Below are 14,767 nucleotides of genomic sequence, written 5' to 3'. Positions count from 1 at the left end.
CTGTCAGCACAGAACCCGACGTGGGGCTTGAACTCCCAAACCATGAGATCGTGACCTGAGCCGAAGTCAGACGCTCAACCGACTGAGCCACCCAGGTGCCCCGTGCCAGTCCCCTCCTTAAAGGACCCCGCCACCACCGCTCCCCTGGCCTGGAGTCTCCCTGAGCCCTACTGTTCATCTCCACGTGAAGGGCTTCTTCCCCTTGAGAGGGTTTGACACTTCCTGTACCCACCCCCAGCCTGGATTGGAGGGGCCTGAGACGGGCTGGTTGGTTCATTGACTCCAGCGGCTGTTCACTGGGCACCTGCCATGTGCCGGGCACTCCTCTAGGCACCGAAGGTGCAGCAGCGATCCAGACAGGGCCCTGCCCTCGCTGGGCAGCTGGGCAGTGAACAAATAAGCATGAGGAGATGTCTGTGGTACTCGTGCAATGGCCGGGCCACTGCTCCCCAGCTCCCGGGAAGCATAACTTTCCCGTGGATGTCAGAACAAATTTCCACAAACTGGTGGGGTGGGGGTGGGGTGGGGCTTACAACAGAAATCTACTCTCGGTTCTCGAGGCCAGAAGTTTGCAGTCAAGGTGCTGGGAGGGCTGTGCTCCCTCTGGAGGCTCCCTCCTGCCTCTCCCAGCCCCTGGTGGCCTCACGCCTTCCTGGAAAAGTACCTGGTGCTCAGTTGCGGGGTGTGGCATCGAGCAGGTTCACCTTCCCTCTTCCTCCTGCTCCTCCTCCTCCTCCTCCCTCCGTGATCTGCTCCTCTCTCCACCTACCTGGTCAGCAAACTTAGTTGCCAAGGTGTGACTGGAGTTTAAATGCACGCCCATCACACAGTTGGAGCACAGGTATATGGAAAACAACACGAATAATTCATCCGGCTTTGCCAGGGGGAGGGGCTCGCCGATGAGTCTAATTACGCTCGTTCCCCAGGGAGGCCAGTTTGCCGTAAACCTCGTGAGGCGCCGCGTACGTGTGGGATTCATGCAGCTGCCCGTGAAATGGGGGAGAGGCCACCTGGGGGTCAGTCCTCCAAATGAGAGGGTGCTCCGGGATCATGCCCAACACCTCGTTTCGCAAATGGGGGACGCTGAGGCTTGAGGAGTGTAAATGACGTTTGCATGCGGCCCTGAGCATCCGAGAGAGAGCTGAGACCGGATGCTCAGCCCGGGGCCCCCGGCTTCTGACCCAGCACGGGGCCTGCCAGAGTCAAAGCCCCCACATCAGGTCACGTTTGGACCAAATGTCTCACAGTCCACGTGCACAAGGCCACATGGGTGTGAGTCAAGGAGGAGCGTTTGCGTTGTGCGTTCCGTTCCGGGTATAGTTCAGGCCCGGCTTTGTGATGTGATGAAGGAGTTCCACGGTGACAGCCCCACTCGGCAATTAATCCTTTCACACACCCGCCTGCACCCGGGAGGAGCCAGGTAGCAGGTGCAGGGCGGGTCCTGTGGCAGGCTCAGCAGGAGGTCTTGGAGAGGCTGATCGCAGGGGATCAGGCTGGGTGGCCATGCCCTGAAGGATGCCGTGCTGTCCTTGACATGCAGGCATGGCTCTGGCCCTGGGATGCAGAGGTGCGGGACCCCCTGCCCGGCCTCAAGGACCCCTTGCCCTGCTGCGGGGGCCCCAGCACATTTGCTGCCACTATGGCTTGGTCTTCCTCCGCCCGGGTCGTGCGGGAATGTGTTTCACGTCCGTCTTTCCCTGGCACCCACTGTATCCAGAGCCCTTTGTTTGAAACAGCAAGAGATTTCCGGGGTGATGCTTGGGCTGTAAGTCCTGGGCTGTGGTCCTGGGCTGTCAGTGGGACCCAGGCATTGGAGGCTCTGTCTCCCAAGCCCACACACAGGACCCTTGGTCCCCGCGCATCACCCTCGGCCAGCTCTGTGTCACCTGGTTCAGGCCTGTTCGCTGCAGACCTGATTGTGCCCCCGTGTAATTCTAAAAGCCATCACGCCTCGTACCTGTTTCTAACGACTGTTGTCATGAGGCTGTCACGAGTGGTTAAGCACGATGGGGTCACGGGAAGCGTGCACTCTGGAATCCAGCAAAGAGGCCACACCCATTTGCTTGGCCTTGAGCCCCGCGTGAGTCTGGGAGCGGCACGTGGGGGCCGGGAGAGGAGGCTTCCGGGCCCTCCCACTGCGCTTTCTGGACACCAGTGCGCACAGCTTCCCAGCCTGGCCGTCTCTGTGAAAAGTCTCATAAACACCAGCCTCAGTCTCCATGAGCCAGACATCTGGTGAATGTGGGCGGACGGCTTCTGAGCTCATGCCGTGACTCACAATGAATGACAGTCGTAAACTGGGCGACAGGGGTCGTTGCGTGCGTCAGAGTTTTGGTCGTTGTGGAGGCAGAGCGATCCACGTCCGGGGTTCGGACGTCACGCCTCTGCTCCTCGTCCATTGAGGTGTGTTCTAGAACATCTCGAGGTGGGAAAGTGAATTGGGTTTGGACGCTGAGGGGGTCAGGAGGGTGGGTTGTGTGCAGGGACAGGTGATCTGAAAGTCTCTGAGGCTTGGAACAGCCGAGGGGGATTTCATAGCAGGTGACCTGAGGCGCGGGTCCCACAGCAGATGGGAAAGTGTCCTGCACACCGCGTGCTGGCTCTCAGAGCTCCAGCCTGGGAATGACGTGTGGCACCTGTCACTTCTGCCCTCCATCCTTCGGGAAAGCGTGCCATTGGGCGGATGGACAGGTTCCCCCGTCCCCTCCCCCTCCCCCCGCTCTGACGGGAAGCCGAAACCAGCAAGGTATTTCACCATATCCCACTGAGTCCTATTCCCCCGGAAGTCGTCTCTCCGTGAAACGCGGAGTAAACCCATGTCCCCTGATGAGTGACCCCACCGGGACTCCAGGCCGGCTGGCGTTCCTTGGAGCCCTGGCCACTTTGGTGTCCCTCCTTTGATGTTTGTGGCCCGAGTTCTGCAGAGAGAATTTAGTCTTGGCTTTTTCTCTCTTACGGTTCAGTCTCATTTCCCGTGATTTAATCTCTGCTGCTTATCGTACGAGAAAAGCACAGTTTTTCGCAGCTCGGGCTCCTTTTCCCTCCTCTCGATATTTTTATGCGATTCTGAGTGTCTGGTTAATGATGGGCTTCCTGAAGCAATATTTGAGCACACACACCCTCCTCGGTGCCTCTGGTCACGCAGATTCAGCATTCTTTCGGACGTTTTATGAACTCTCATGTTTACACACGTCAGGAAATGTCTCTCTTATTGAGGCTTTGGCAGGAGGGGCAGGGAGAGCTGATGGCAGGAGGCGTCTCGGAGTTTCCATCCCATTCTTTCCAGACAATAAAAAATAATAGTGGCAGCTGATGTTCACTGAGCTCTGTGATGTATAAAACAGTGAGCAAGGGGACTTGCCGCTTCTAATTTTCACAGCAAGACTGTGTTAGCCATGTCGATCCATTTTACAGAAGAGGAAACCGAGGCACGAAGAGCTAAGGAACTTGCCCCTTGATTGCACGGGCAACAGGTCGCAGAGCTGGGACTCAAACCCCAGACTCTGATTCCAGGGCCCGCACACAGATGCAGGGGGAGGGGAGGGCATTTCAGCCAAGGGAACGGCCTGGGCAGAGCCCCGCACGGGGCTGGGGAGTCAGAGACCAGGGTATCGCTGTCAGAGAGGAAAGCCCCTTTCGGGCCGAGCGACTGGTGGGATCTGAAACTGAAGAGATGGAGGGTGGTGGAGGGGGGGTGGGAGTGCCAGGCCTTGAATGCTACACCAAGGGCTTCGGATTTGCTATTGTAGGCCACGAGGAGTGGATGGAAACTCAGCCTTACCCCTCGCTGCTGAGCCATCCTGGACAAGTTGCTCACCCTCTCTGGGCGCCAGAGTATCAGTCAGGGGTATTTCCTTTGCAAGCAACAGAATTCTTGGTCCTAGACAGAAAATGGATGCATTGGCTCCCGTATCTAGTCATCCAAGGGTCATGGAGTCCCTCCGTCGGCCCCTCTGAGGCCACGTGCTCGTCCCTCATGGTGATCGTGAGTGGAGATGACACAGATCAGCGCCGGGAACCCAGCAAGGAGAGAGCCTTTTCCCCAAAGGAGAGCCTTGATGCTGTGGACAGAAGGGGAGCGGCTGCGGGGGTGGGGGAGGGGAGCCAAAAGGTGCCACACCCCCAGCTCCAGGCGCTGGGAGCACTGAGTGGCGGGAGCACTGCCATTGCGCAGCAAGAGCCCTGCACGTACTAGGCCCTCAAACGCACCCTGCCTTCTCCTGGGCACCCGGTGTGGGGGATGGAGGGGAGGCCGGGCGGGCTGGTGGGTGCTGGCTGGGGACAGGGCACAGGTCGGGTGGGAGGCAGCGGGTCCAGCCTGCAGGGACAGTGGACGGCACCCAGAAAGGCAGCCGGCGGGCGGTCGGACGTGCAGGTGTGCAGCTCAGAGGCTGTCTGGGTCCGGGGCTTCGTCCAGGGGTCTCGGGAAGGGGGAGGCCGCTCAGATGCGGGGCACGTGGGAAGGCAGGGCGGCGGCGGTCCCCTCCCTTCTCTGGCCTCTCCTTGATGGGGCCAGACATCGTGGACATCAAGCCCGCCAACATGGAGGACCTCACGGAGGTGATCACGGCGTCTGAGTTCCACCCCCACCACTGCAACCTCTTCGTCTACAGCAGCAGCAAGGGCTCCCTGCGTCTCTGTGACATGCGTGCGGCCGCCCTGTGTGACAAGCACTCCAAACGTAAGTGCTCGTTACCCCCCGGGAACCCGGTGGGCAGTGGGGGCGGCGGGGCAGCGCCCGTCCTGGTGCTGTGCCCGGGGCGGGTGGGAATGGTGCGGGCTGGGGGCCCGTGCGCTCCATGCTGCTGTCGTGCCGCTGGCAGGGGGAGCCTGGTCTTGCCCCCCGCCCCCCACCGCCCTCCAAGTCCCTGCACAGGCTGGGGCTGCCCAGCTTCCAGGGGCCGGGCAGCTGAAACCAGGGTCGGGGAGTGAGCTGGGAGCCAGAAGCTAAGGTGGGACCCTACTCAGCTGGCACCTCCTCTGGGAAGCCTTCGCTGACCCCCCCCCCCCCCCACATTGGTTCAGGCCCCTTCCCTGTGTCCCCAGAGCTCCCAAATCTTCCCTTTCACAGACTAGCCACAGCCTGCAGAACTTTCTGTGGGCTGGGCTGTCTACCCCAGCAGCCTGTGTGCTCCACAAGGTCACTTCCTCGTGCTGGAACCCTGACAGGGCTAGCCGGGGGGGGATGCCAGGGGGGGTGCCATGGGGGTCCGGGGCTGAACAAGGTCCGAGGAGCACGATGTGACAACCACCAGGACCACACAGTGGCTCACACTCCTTGGATACTCTGAGCCAGGCACCCAGACAGCTCTCTACCCACATCATCTTGTCTTTACATGAGCTCTGATGGAGTCCAGCATAGAGGAGGGAGCTGAGGCTCCAGGGATGGACCCAAGGTCACCCGAAGTGAAAAGCGGCAGGGCAGGACCTGAACCCAGGACTCTGAGATGCCCTGGCTGGTGCTCTCACCTCCAGCCTGGCCCGCTTGGTGCTGGGTTCCCCAGAGGCCCCTAAAGGCAGAGAGGATCAGGGGGTCAGGCCATGGTATCCTCCCTGGGTGACCTTGCGGTGGTAGCAGAGGGGCAGGGACAGGCAAGACCCCAGTCAGGAGGGTGGGGACTTTGGTTCATCTCTGTATTTACCTCAACAGTGTCTGGGAATAAATACTTGTTGAGTGGATGAATGAATGAATGAATGAATGAATAAGTGAATGGATGAATAAATGAATGAATGAGTGAATGAGTGAGTGAGTGAGTGAGTGAAGGAGTGAGTGACCAGTAAGCCCCTGGAGGTGGTTTCATTAGAGTTCTGTTAGGAGGGACTGGGTCACCTCTTCCCCTCGGGAGCCTGGTTTGCCAGAGGAGCCGGAGAGGGTGGCCCCTCCCCACGCCTTGGCCAGGCTGGGTCCCTACGTCTCGCCACACTGCTGTTCTCCGAGCACGTCCACGCCCCGCAGACACTCGGCCCCAGGAACACCTTCTCCCCGGCGCTGAGCCTTCCTCCTCCTGGGGGCTGAGTGGCCAGCGCAGGTCGGGGGGGACAGCAGATGTCTGTCTCTGAGCAGAGCTGGGGACACCGCCTGCTATGCTGCACACACGTCCCGCTGTGACGGCACGGCAGGAACCAGCAAACAGACGAAGAACTCACCACCGGATGGTGTAATGGCAGGAGGTAGTAAGAGACATCAGCGACAGCCCCCAAAGAGCAGGGCGCAGGGAGGTCATCTCACCGGAAGTTACAACGGAACAGACGCCTCGAGGTGCCGGGGAGTGAGCCATGCAAGCTCTGGGCGGAGAATGTTCCAGAAGGGGGACACTTCAGGGGCAGAGGCTCCGAGATGGAAGGGCACCAGCGTTGTCGGAGGGCGGTGACTAAGGGGAAGGGTATCGGGAGCTGAGGTCCGGGAGACACGCAAGGCGGGTGACTCAGGACACCTGTGGGTCGGGGGAAGGATCCGGTTTTGTCTTAAGGGAGGTGAGAAAGCAGCAGAGGGGTGAGGGCCGGGCATGAAGTCACGAGACAGGTGTTTGAAAAGAGGAAACCTCAGAGGGGTCAACGTGGAAGCGGGGGCAGGAGGAGGCCCTGCCCGGGGCTCACTGAGAAGAAGCAGCGGGCCCCGGGGGGGATGACGAAGGTGTGGAGACAGGTCCCGTCCTGGGTGTTCTCGGAAGGCTGAGCTGGCGGGCTTTGCCAAGTGCGGTGTGGACCATGGCAGCTCTGTCCGAGGGTTGGTTTGTGCAGCGGGTGAAGGTGGGGCCCTTTCCTGGACGGACAGGGAGGACACTGGGGTCGGGGGCAGGGCGGCCGGGAGCAGAGACAGGACCGACAGGTGGGTTTTGGACCCAGTAAGTGTGAGATCGTATTGGGCCCCGGGGAGGGCTGTTGGGAAGGCAGCCGGAGGTCTGCAGTCAGGGGCGGGGGCTCGGCCACAGATAAAGGTGTGGAGTCATCAGTGTATGGACGGATGGGAAGCCCAGGGGCCAGCTAAGACGCCCGGGGCGTGAGTGTGGACGGTGCCCAGCCCCCGAAGAGCAGCCCAGGGCCAAAACAGACGACCACAGGCTCCGTGTCTTAAAACAACGCAGATTTGTTCTCCAAGGGTTCTGCAGTTCAAAAGTCTGACATGGGTCTTACCAGACAAGAAAATCAAGGTGTCGACAGGCCGGTTCCTTCTGGAGGCTCCACGGGGGAAATGCATACCTTCCCTTCTCCAGCTTCTGGGGGTACCTGCATCGCTTGGCTTGTGGCCCCTCCCTCCGTCTGCACAGCCAGCAGCGGCTACGGGCTCTTAATCATGCTGCATCACGTGACTGCCTCCCCTGCCCCCCTTGCACACTGAAGGAGCCTCGTCATTACATGGGTCCCCACCTGGATAATTTAGGGAGCCCTCCCTGCCTGAAGGTCAGCTGGCCGGCGGCCTTGATTTCCCCTTTGCCATGTAACATTCCATATTCCCAGGTGCCCCCTAACGGTTATTGTTCTGCGCCCTGGAGGGCATGGCCCCGACCACCTCATGCCCACCGCGTGTGGCTCAGGCCGCAGGTGCTCTGGAGATTTGCCCGGGTGCAACTCTGGGTCAGACTGGCACGGAACGAGGTTGGAGAAGAGAGGAGAGTCTGGGGTCCACCTCTGGGCCCAGCCTGATCCCACATGGGGCCCATGGGAAGGAAGAGGGATGAGGCCTTGTGGTCCGGCCTTTTTCATAGGGGCCAAATTCGGAAACATTGTAAACATCCAACAGAGAAAATGACGAGGAATGACGATGCCGTCCGTGGTTCGGTTGTTTAGAATGTGGCGTTAGATTTGTAATGACACGAGGAAATGATTATGTTAAAATATTTGGTGGGGGCAAGAAAGGAAGATAATGACTATTTTACAAAAAAAAAAAAAAAAAAGACACAGAAAAAACAAGGGAATGAAATATGCCAAGAAATTGTCCCTGAGTGCTGGGCTCTGAGAAAGTGAGACCATGTTCTTCCCTACATCCGTCTGTGTATCTGTTTTAACTTGGATTTCAACTCTGAGCCAGGAAATGTGTGTGCGTGCAGGCGAGCTGGTGTCTGGGGAGCACGGAGACAGCTTTGGCACCCCACGCTGTTTGAATGACGGCGGGCGGGAGGTGGAAGTCGCAGTCCCCCTTGGCTTTTGTCATCTGGCTTCCCCCGGGGTCTGAGCGGGCGGCCACCCCCCTAGGCAGCCGTCACTTGTACGGTTCCTGAGCGCAGGCACACGTGTGCGGATTCCGGGCACGTCGCTGTCACACGCCTGGGGGTGTATGCCCTGCATGTGAATCAGCCCACAGACTCAGGAGTGCAGGGGCTAGAACTTTATTTTCGATGGCCCATCTCCATTTGTGTTTCTTGCCTCTTCTCCGAGGGCCCCGGTGAACATCGTAACTTTAGGGCTGCCTCTCCCTAGATCACACCGAGGTTCCCGAAAGCTGTTTTCTGCAGGGCCGAGGTACGAAGGGAGGGACATGGTGGCTTCTGACCGCCGTGATCTCCTGCTGTGCCTGGGTGGCCCGTGGCCTGGGGGCCATGTCTCTTGCTGAGACAGTTTTGCATGAAGGCAAAAATTATGCTTTTTTTTTTGCCTAAATGTTCATACGTGATGTTGGTCTTTAATTGTCTTTTCTTACACTCTCTTTGCGCAGTTTTACTAAGATTATTCGACTCTTGGAAAGTGAGCTGGGCCACTCTCTTTCTTTGCCTGGAACGGTTCGTTTAATATCTGCTCCTTGAAGTCTTAGTAAAACTCGTGTGTGCATTTAATTATTGGTTTATACAGGTTTGCTATTGGAATAGATTCTGGTTTTTTGTTTTTGTTTTTTTTTTCGTTTTTATTTATTTTGAGAGTGCGAGAGAGAGAGAGAGAACGGGGGAGGGACAAAGAGAGAGGGAAAGAGAGAGTCCCAAGCAGGCTCGACTGTCAGCACAGAGCCTGACACGGGTCTCGAACTCACAACCCCGAGATCGTGACCTGAGCCGAAATCAAGACTCGGACGCTCCACCGACTGAGCCACCCAGGCACCCTATAAATGGTTGTTTTCAAAGTGACCCAGAGATTAGATCCCTTCCTTTAGATCTCGCTTCTGTCCGTTCATCCAGGTGTGGCCCAAAACTCGGGAATGGCTGACAGTGGTCCCTAGAGATGAGGGGTCACGACATCATCTTCCCAGCAGGTGACGCAGCGATTTTCCCTCCCCTGGCTGAGAGCAGCCCAGACCACAAGCGGATGGCTATTTCCGCCATTGGACAGATGAGGAAACCAAGGCACAGGGAGGGGCAGTGCCCTCCATCGGGGGCAGCGCTGGGGCCCTCAGGCCACTCCGCTGCCCAGCCCTCAGCCTCACGTCTTTCTCCGAAGCAGTGGAAGTCTTTTGTCTGCTAGTCGGTATGACCGGGTAACCATGGAAACAGCTTCCGCGATGCCTCAAAATAGACAGTTACTTCTGCTTTTGACAGCACAGGGTCTGGGCTCGGCTGGGGCACGGGAGTCCCTGGAACAGGCGATCGTGTCAGGCGCTGCCCCTCGCGGGACCCCTGCGATGCGCTGGGGAAGCAACAGCCCAGCTAACGTTTGCCGATGCTTCCTGCACACCGGATGCCGTTCTAGGCTTACGTCTCATTAAATCCTCTGAGCCCCCCTACGACGGAGGCCCTCATCTGTTCATTTACAGATGAGGACGCTGGGCCTGTGGGTTTCCCGTGCTGCCGTAAGAAATTGGCACAAGTTGGGGCGCCTGGGGGGCTCAGTCGGTTGAGCGACCGACTTCGGCTCAGGTCACGATCTCGCGGTCCGTGAGTTCGAGCCCCGCGTCGGGCTCCGTGCTGACAGCTCGGAGCCTGGAGCCTGCCTCAGATTCTGTGTCTCCCCCTCTCTCTCTCCCCCTACTCTGCTCACGCTCTGTGTCTCTCTCTTAATAATAAATAAACGTTATGGGGCGCCTGGGTGGCGCAGTCGGTTAAGCGTCCGACTTCAGCCAGGTCACGATCTCGCGGTCCGTGAGTTCGAGCCCCGCGTCAGGCTCTAGGCTGATGGCTCGGAGCCTGGAGCCTGTTTCCGATTCTGTGTCTCCCTCTCTCTCTGCCGCTCCCCCGTTCATGCTCTGTCTCTCTCTGTCCCAAAAATAAATAAAAAACGTTGAAAAAAAAAATTAAAAAAAAAAAAAATAAATAAATAAACGTTAAAAAAATTAAAAAAAAAAGAGATCAGCACAAGTTTAGCGGCACAAAACAACGCAAACGTATATGTTTGCAATTCTGGAGGTCAGAGGTCTAGAATTCGGGTGGGGCTGCATTTCTTCCAGAGAGTTCAGGGGAGAATCTGTCTCCTTGACCTCTCTGGCTGCTAGAAGCCACCGTACCCTTTGGCTCTTGCCCCTTCCTGCACCTCCAGAGTGCGGCCCTCCACCCTCTGCTCCATCATCCCATCTCCTCCTTCTGCCTTGACCTTCTTCTTCTCTCGCTCAAGGACTCTGTGGTTACAGCGGGCCCGCCCGGAGAATCCAGGATAACCCCGGTAGCTCAGGACCCTTCACGTAGTCACATCTGTAGAGTCTTTTGCCACGTGAGGGAACTTATGCAGCTTTAGGGGCCATTATTGTTGACCACATGGGTGGCACAGAGAGGTTAAGGTGTTTTCCCAAGGTCACACAGCTAGGTAGAGCTAGGATAGAGGCTCCGATAGTCCCATGCCTATGGACTTGTGTTCTTTCTCAGTCTTCACAGAGATTCAGAACTTGAGAACTAAGGATGCTTATGGGAAAGGAGGGTGAGCCAGATTCATTGAAAGGGGCTGGACTCACTCCTGATCATGGATCTGGGGTAGAAGGACCAGATCCAGCCACCGTCTGCTGGGGAGGCTGCAGGTATCTGGAGGCAAAGCCAGGGCAAATGTCTCCAACAGAGGGAGCATCCAGTGCAAAGGCAGGAGCAAAACGCAGGGCGCAGGTGGGCGTGAGGGTCAGAGGGCTGCAGGGTTAGAGAAGGGACCACAGCAAGAGGACTTTATAGACCATGGCAAGAGCTTGGGGCTCACCCTGAAGGGCCAGCAGCCACAGGGCGTTTGAGCAGGGAGCGACCCGGCCTGGCTCTGTGCTGACAGGATCCCTCTGGCTGCTGCGTGGAGAATAAACTGGGGTGAGGTTGGGCGCAGGGGTGGGCTGGTGCTCTGAGCTGGGTGGCATGGTGGAGGGGTGGAGCCTGCCGGTGGAGGGGTGGAGCCTCCCCGCGGAATGGGAAGGGGGGGGGTGCGGGAGGACAGCAGGCTCTGCGTGGAGAGCGGGCTCCTGCCCTTGCGGGGCTGATGGGAGGTGTGGGGAAGCGACCTGCCAAGGAAATGACAGCATCGAAGCCGGGGAAGTTTCTGAAGGACTGAGCCTGGGAAGAGAAGCCGCAGAAGGGCGCTGAGGGCCCCCAGCGGGCGAGAGAAGAGGCAGGCTGACAGGTGCAAAGACAGAGAGGTGGAGGCAGACCACGCAGGGCCAGGGCCACATGGGGGTTGGCTTTTATTTTGTCCACTGGGGTCCATCAAATGGCGCTGGGCAGGGGGTGGTTATTAACCGGAAATGACAATTGTCAGCTCTTCATCAGTGAGCATCCATTGTGCCCACTGTCTTGCACTGACTCCCTGTTCCTCCCCACTAGGCACACCCTCTAGCTTCTGGTGGTGGTGGTGGCCAGGGCAGTAGGGGGTCAGGGGCGGGGGGATTGTATCAGGTCAGGGAAGAAAGGCATCAGGAAAGGCACAGAGAAGAGGCAGCATGGAAGGTTCTGTCCACTCTGTGAGTGGGTCTGGGCTCTGAGTGAAGCTCCAGGCTGGCCAGGGTCACTCAGATGACCAATGACAGAGAGGAAGGACCCCTGGCCCAAGAGCTCACAGCCCCATGAAGTGACCGCACGTCCCTGCTGATGCCATACAGGAGGGTAGTCCAGGCTGCGCAGGCAGCAAGGGTGAGCAGTTTATTTCTTTGGAAAGCATCTGTCTGGACAAGCTGTGCATAGAACAGGGTATTTGAGTTGGGGTTCTGAAGGATGTATAAGAGTTGATAGGAAAGACGAGGACTAAAAATGGGAAAGGAAATTTCAAGGAGAGAAAACAGTGAGGAAAATTACCATAAAAATCACCACCCAGTTTTACTGAGCAACTCCTCCAGTCCCTCACTGAGTTAGGTGACCTCCGGAGGTCACATCATTGTTCTCCAGGTGAGGGAACGTGGGCTTGGACAGGTCAAGGGGCTTCCCTGAGGGCGCACGGAACTTTGCTGTGCTCTGTTGCCTGGGATGGCAGGGAAGGGCATCGAAAGAGGTCATTTAGGGTGACCCTGAGAAGGGGTTGCTTAGTGTGCTACCCTAGGGACCTTGCTTGCCTCACCCTTTTCGAGGCCCTGGGGCCCTGGTGGAAAGGCGGCTGGAGGGTGGCTGGAGCAGGTGGCCCATGAAGGCCGGGTGAGGAAGGAGCTTGTCTGATACCTGTAGGAGCCTGAATCTTGATCCTGTGGGCACTGGGAGCCACAGAGGGCTTTAGGCAAGAGTGGAACACCATCAGTGGGGTGCCTGGATGGCTCAGTCGGTTGGGCGTCCAACTTTGGCTCAGGTCATGATCTCACAGCTCATGAGTTCGAGCCCTGCGTCAGGCTCGCTGCTGTCAGCCCGCTTCAGATCCTCTGATCCCGTCCTCTCTCTCTCTCTCTGCCTCCCCAACCTGTGCTCTCTCTCTCAAAAATAAATAAACATTAAACAAAGGAGAGGAACACCGTCTGCTGGGTATGAGGCTGGAGAGGAAAGCCAGCATTGACCTCTGGTTTCACCTTCCCATTCCTTGGGTGCACAGGTGCTTAGAGCTGGGATCCTCAGGGGGCCCCTTCGTCTCACTTTGGGGCATGGTGGGGGGGTGCTTCTCGCCCCTCCCCACCGTGTGACCGTGGCGATGCTGTAGGGCACCCAGACAGGAGGATGTGGTTGTCAGGGAACCAGCCAGGACCACGAGAGCCTTAATTATGCAAAATCATTCAAAAGAAACAGGAGATTTCTGGGGATTCAGAGCCCTCCAACCTGAACATAATTAGGGTGGGAGGGGGGAGAGGTGGGATTCATCCCGTCTCAGTGACAGGGGCTCTGGGATGCGTTTCTTTAAACTCGTGGCAGCAATAATTACTGTGAAATGTCCTTCGTGACTCCATCAATTAGAAGGGAGACCCCCCCCTCCCCGCCTTATCTGTTACCCATGCCCTGGGGGATGTGCAGCTTGCCCATGGTTGGGGGGAGGGGCGGGCGGGGACACTCGGTGACCTTTTGACAAAAGAATAGCGGTATCAGAAGTGTTTGGAAAATAAAAAGAACTCCTAGGTAAGACCTGTCAGTGTCCCTTCCCCTTGATCACGTGTAACGCTGGTCCTTTTGTGCTTAGAAAGCCCTCAGAAATGCCCGGTGTGGCCAGAACTGAGGTTACATGGGACCGTTTGGTGTTTCTGTTCTCAACTATTGATTAGGGCGCCCGCCCAGCCTATGACCTTTGTGGCGTCTTGCTCCTTGAAGCTGGCAGGAGACACAGCCCATGGCTCTGTGTAGACACTCCTCTGACTTGGGGCCCCACCCACCCACCTACCCCACAGGACGTGCCAGACGCCCTGCGCGGGGCAGGGGGGCGAAGCGAGCTGGGCCAGCCCTGGGGGATTGGCCGGAGAAACCTCCAAAGTGGGCATGGGGTGCAAGGGGCCCCCTCAAAGTGGGGTGCAAGAGACCAACCCCGTTTTATGCCTGTATAACTCCCCTTCTGTTCCGACCCTTCGGGGCACAAATGCTAATTCAGTCAAGAGGGGGTTCCTGCCTCGAACCTGGGGAGGAATGGGGGCGGGGGGACACCTAGGTCCCTGCTGATTGTTTGGGGTCGCTCTTCTCTGAAACCCTCTGCCCTGCTCCTCTCAAATACAGGTTTATACCCCTGTTCATTTAAGGAAGACACACAGTCTCGGCACTCCAAGTAGGAAATTAAGTGCTGAAATTTTACAAATGCTTATCCCTGCCAGAAATGAAGGCGTCAGAGGCACAAAACGTTGATTATGTGAGACGCGAATCAGAATTCAGAGGTTTTACGGGCGCCTGGGTGGCTTAGTCGGTTAAGCATCTGACTCTTGGTTTCAGGCTCAGGTTATGATCTCAGGGTTTGTGTGTTCAAGCCCCACATCAGGCTCTGTGTTGACAGTGTGGAGCCTGCTTGGGATTCGCTCTCTCCCTCTCTCTCTGCCCCTCCCGTGCTCTCTCTCTCAAAATAAATAAGATAAAATAAAATAAGAATTTAGAGGTTTTAGAGGTTAAAGGTGACGTGCCAGGAGGTCTCCTTGCCCCTGTAAGGAGGTGAATCCTGGAGAAACCCACACCTCACCATGCCGTCCTTTTCTCCTGCCCTCATTGCCTATGGGATGACTCCTTCCCTTGGCTCACGGCACCTCACTCACTCCTTTCTCCGTCCATGTGGCCTTCCACTTGTCCCTGTCTCAGGCCCTTTGCACATGCTGTTCCTTCTGCCTGGAGTCCTCCTCTCTCAGCACCTACACTGTTCTCTGCCTCACTCCATTCAGATCTCTGCTCAGATGCTCTTTCCCCCTGGGCGCTGTCCCTCCAGATCACCAGCTCCTATCCATCTGTCTCCTTGCTTTAGTTTTCTTCCCTGCCCTCATCACTGCCTGACGGTGTAGCATGTAGTTTTACTGCCTGTCTCTGTGAGAATGTTGGTTCCGGGAGACTCACTGCTCTCTGCGGCATCA

At 57.5% G+C, this 14,767-nt stretch overlaps 1 protein-coding gene across 3 annotated transcripts in view; it reads left to right on the top strand.

Moving 5' to 3' along the window:
* PPP2R2C (protein phosphatase 2 regulatory subunit Bgamma) overlaps positions 1-14,767 on the top strand; it is a 139,540-nt gene that overhangs the window by 107,740 nt on the left and 17,033 nt on the right. For all 3 annotated transcript variants that reach the window (XM_058723151.1, XM_058723153.1, XM_058723152.1), the window contains exon 6: positions 4,517-4,681. In XM_058723151.1, coding sequence (XP_058579134.1) covers positions 4,517-4,681 — 165 coding nt within the window. The remainder of the gene's footprint in view (positions 1-4,516; positions 4,682-14,767) is intronic.

Source organism: Neofelis nebulosa, chromosome 3, assembly GCF_028018385.1.
Source record: "Neofelis nebulosa isolate mNeoNeb1 chromosome 3, mNeoNeb1.pri, whole genome shotgun sequence".
Taxonomy (NCBI): Eukaryota; Metazoa; Chordata; class Mammalia; order Carnivora; family Felidae; genus Neofelis; species Neofelis nebulosa.
The sequence above is the reverse complement of the archived record's forward strand: the minus strand, read 5'-3'. Positions and strand labels throughout refer to the sequence as shown.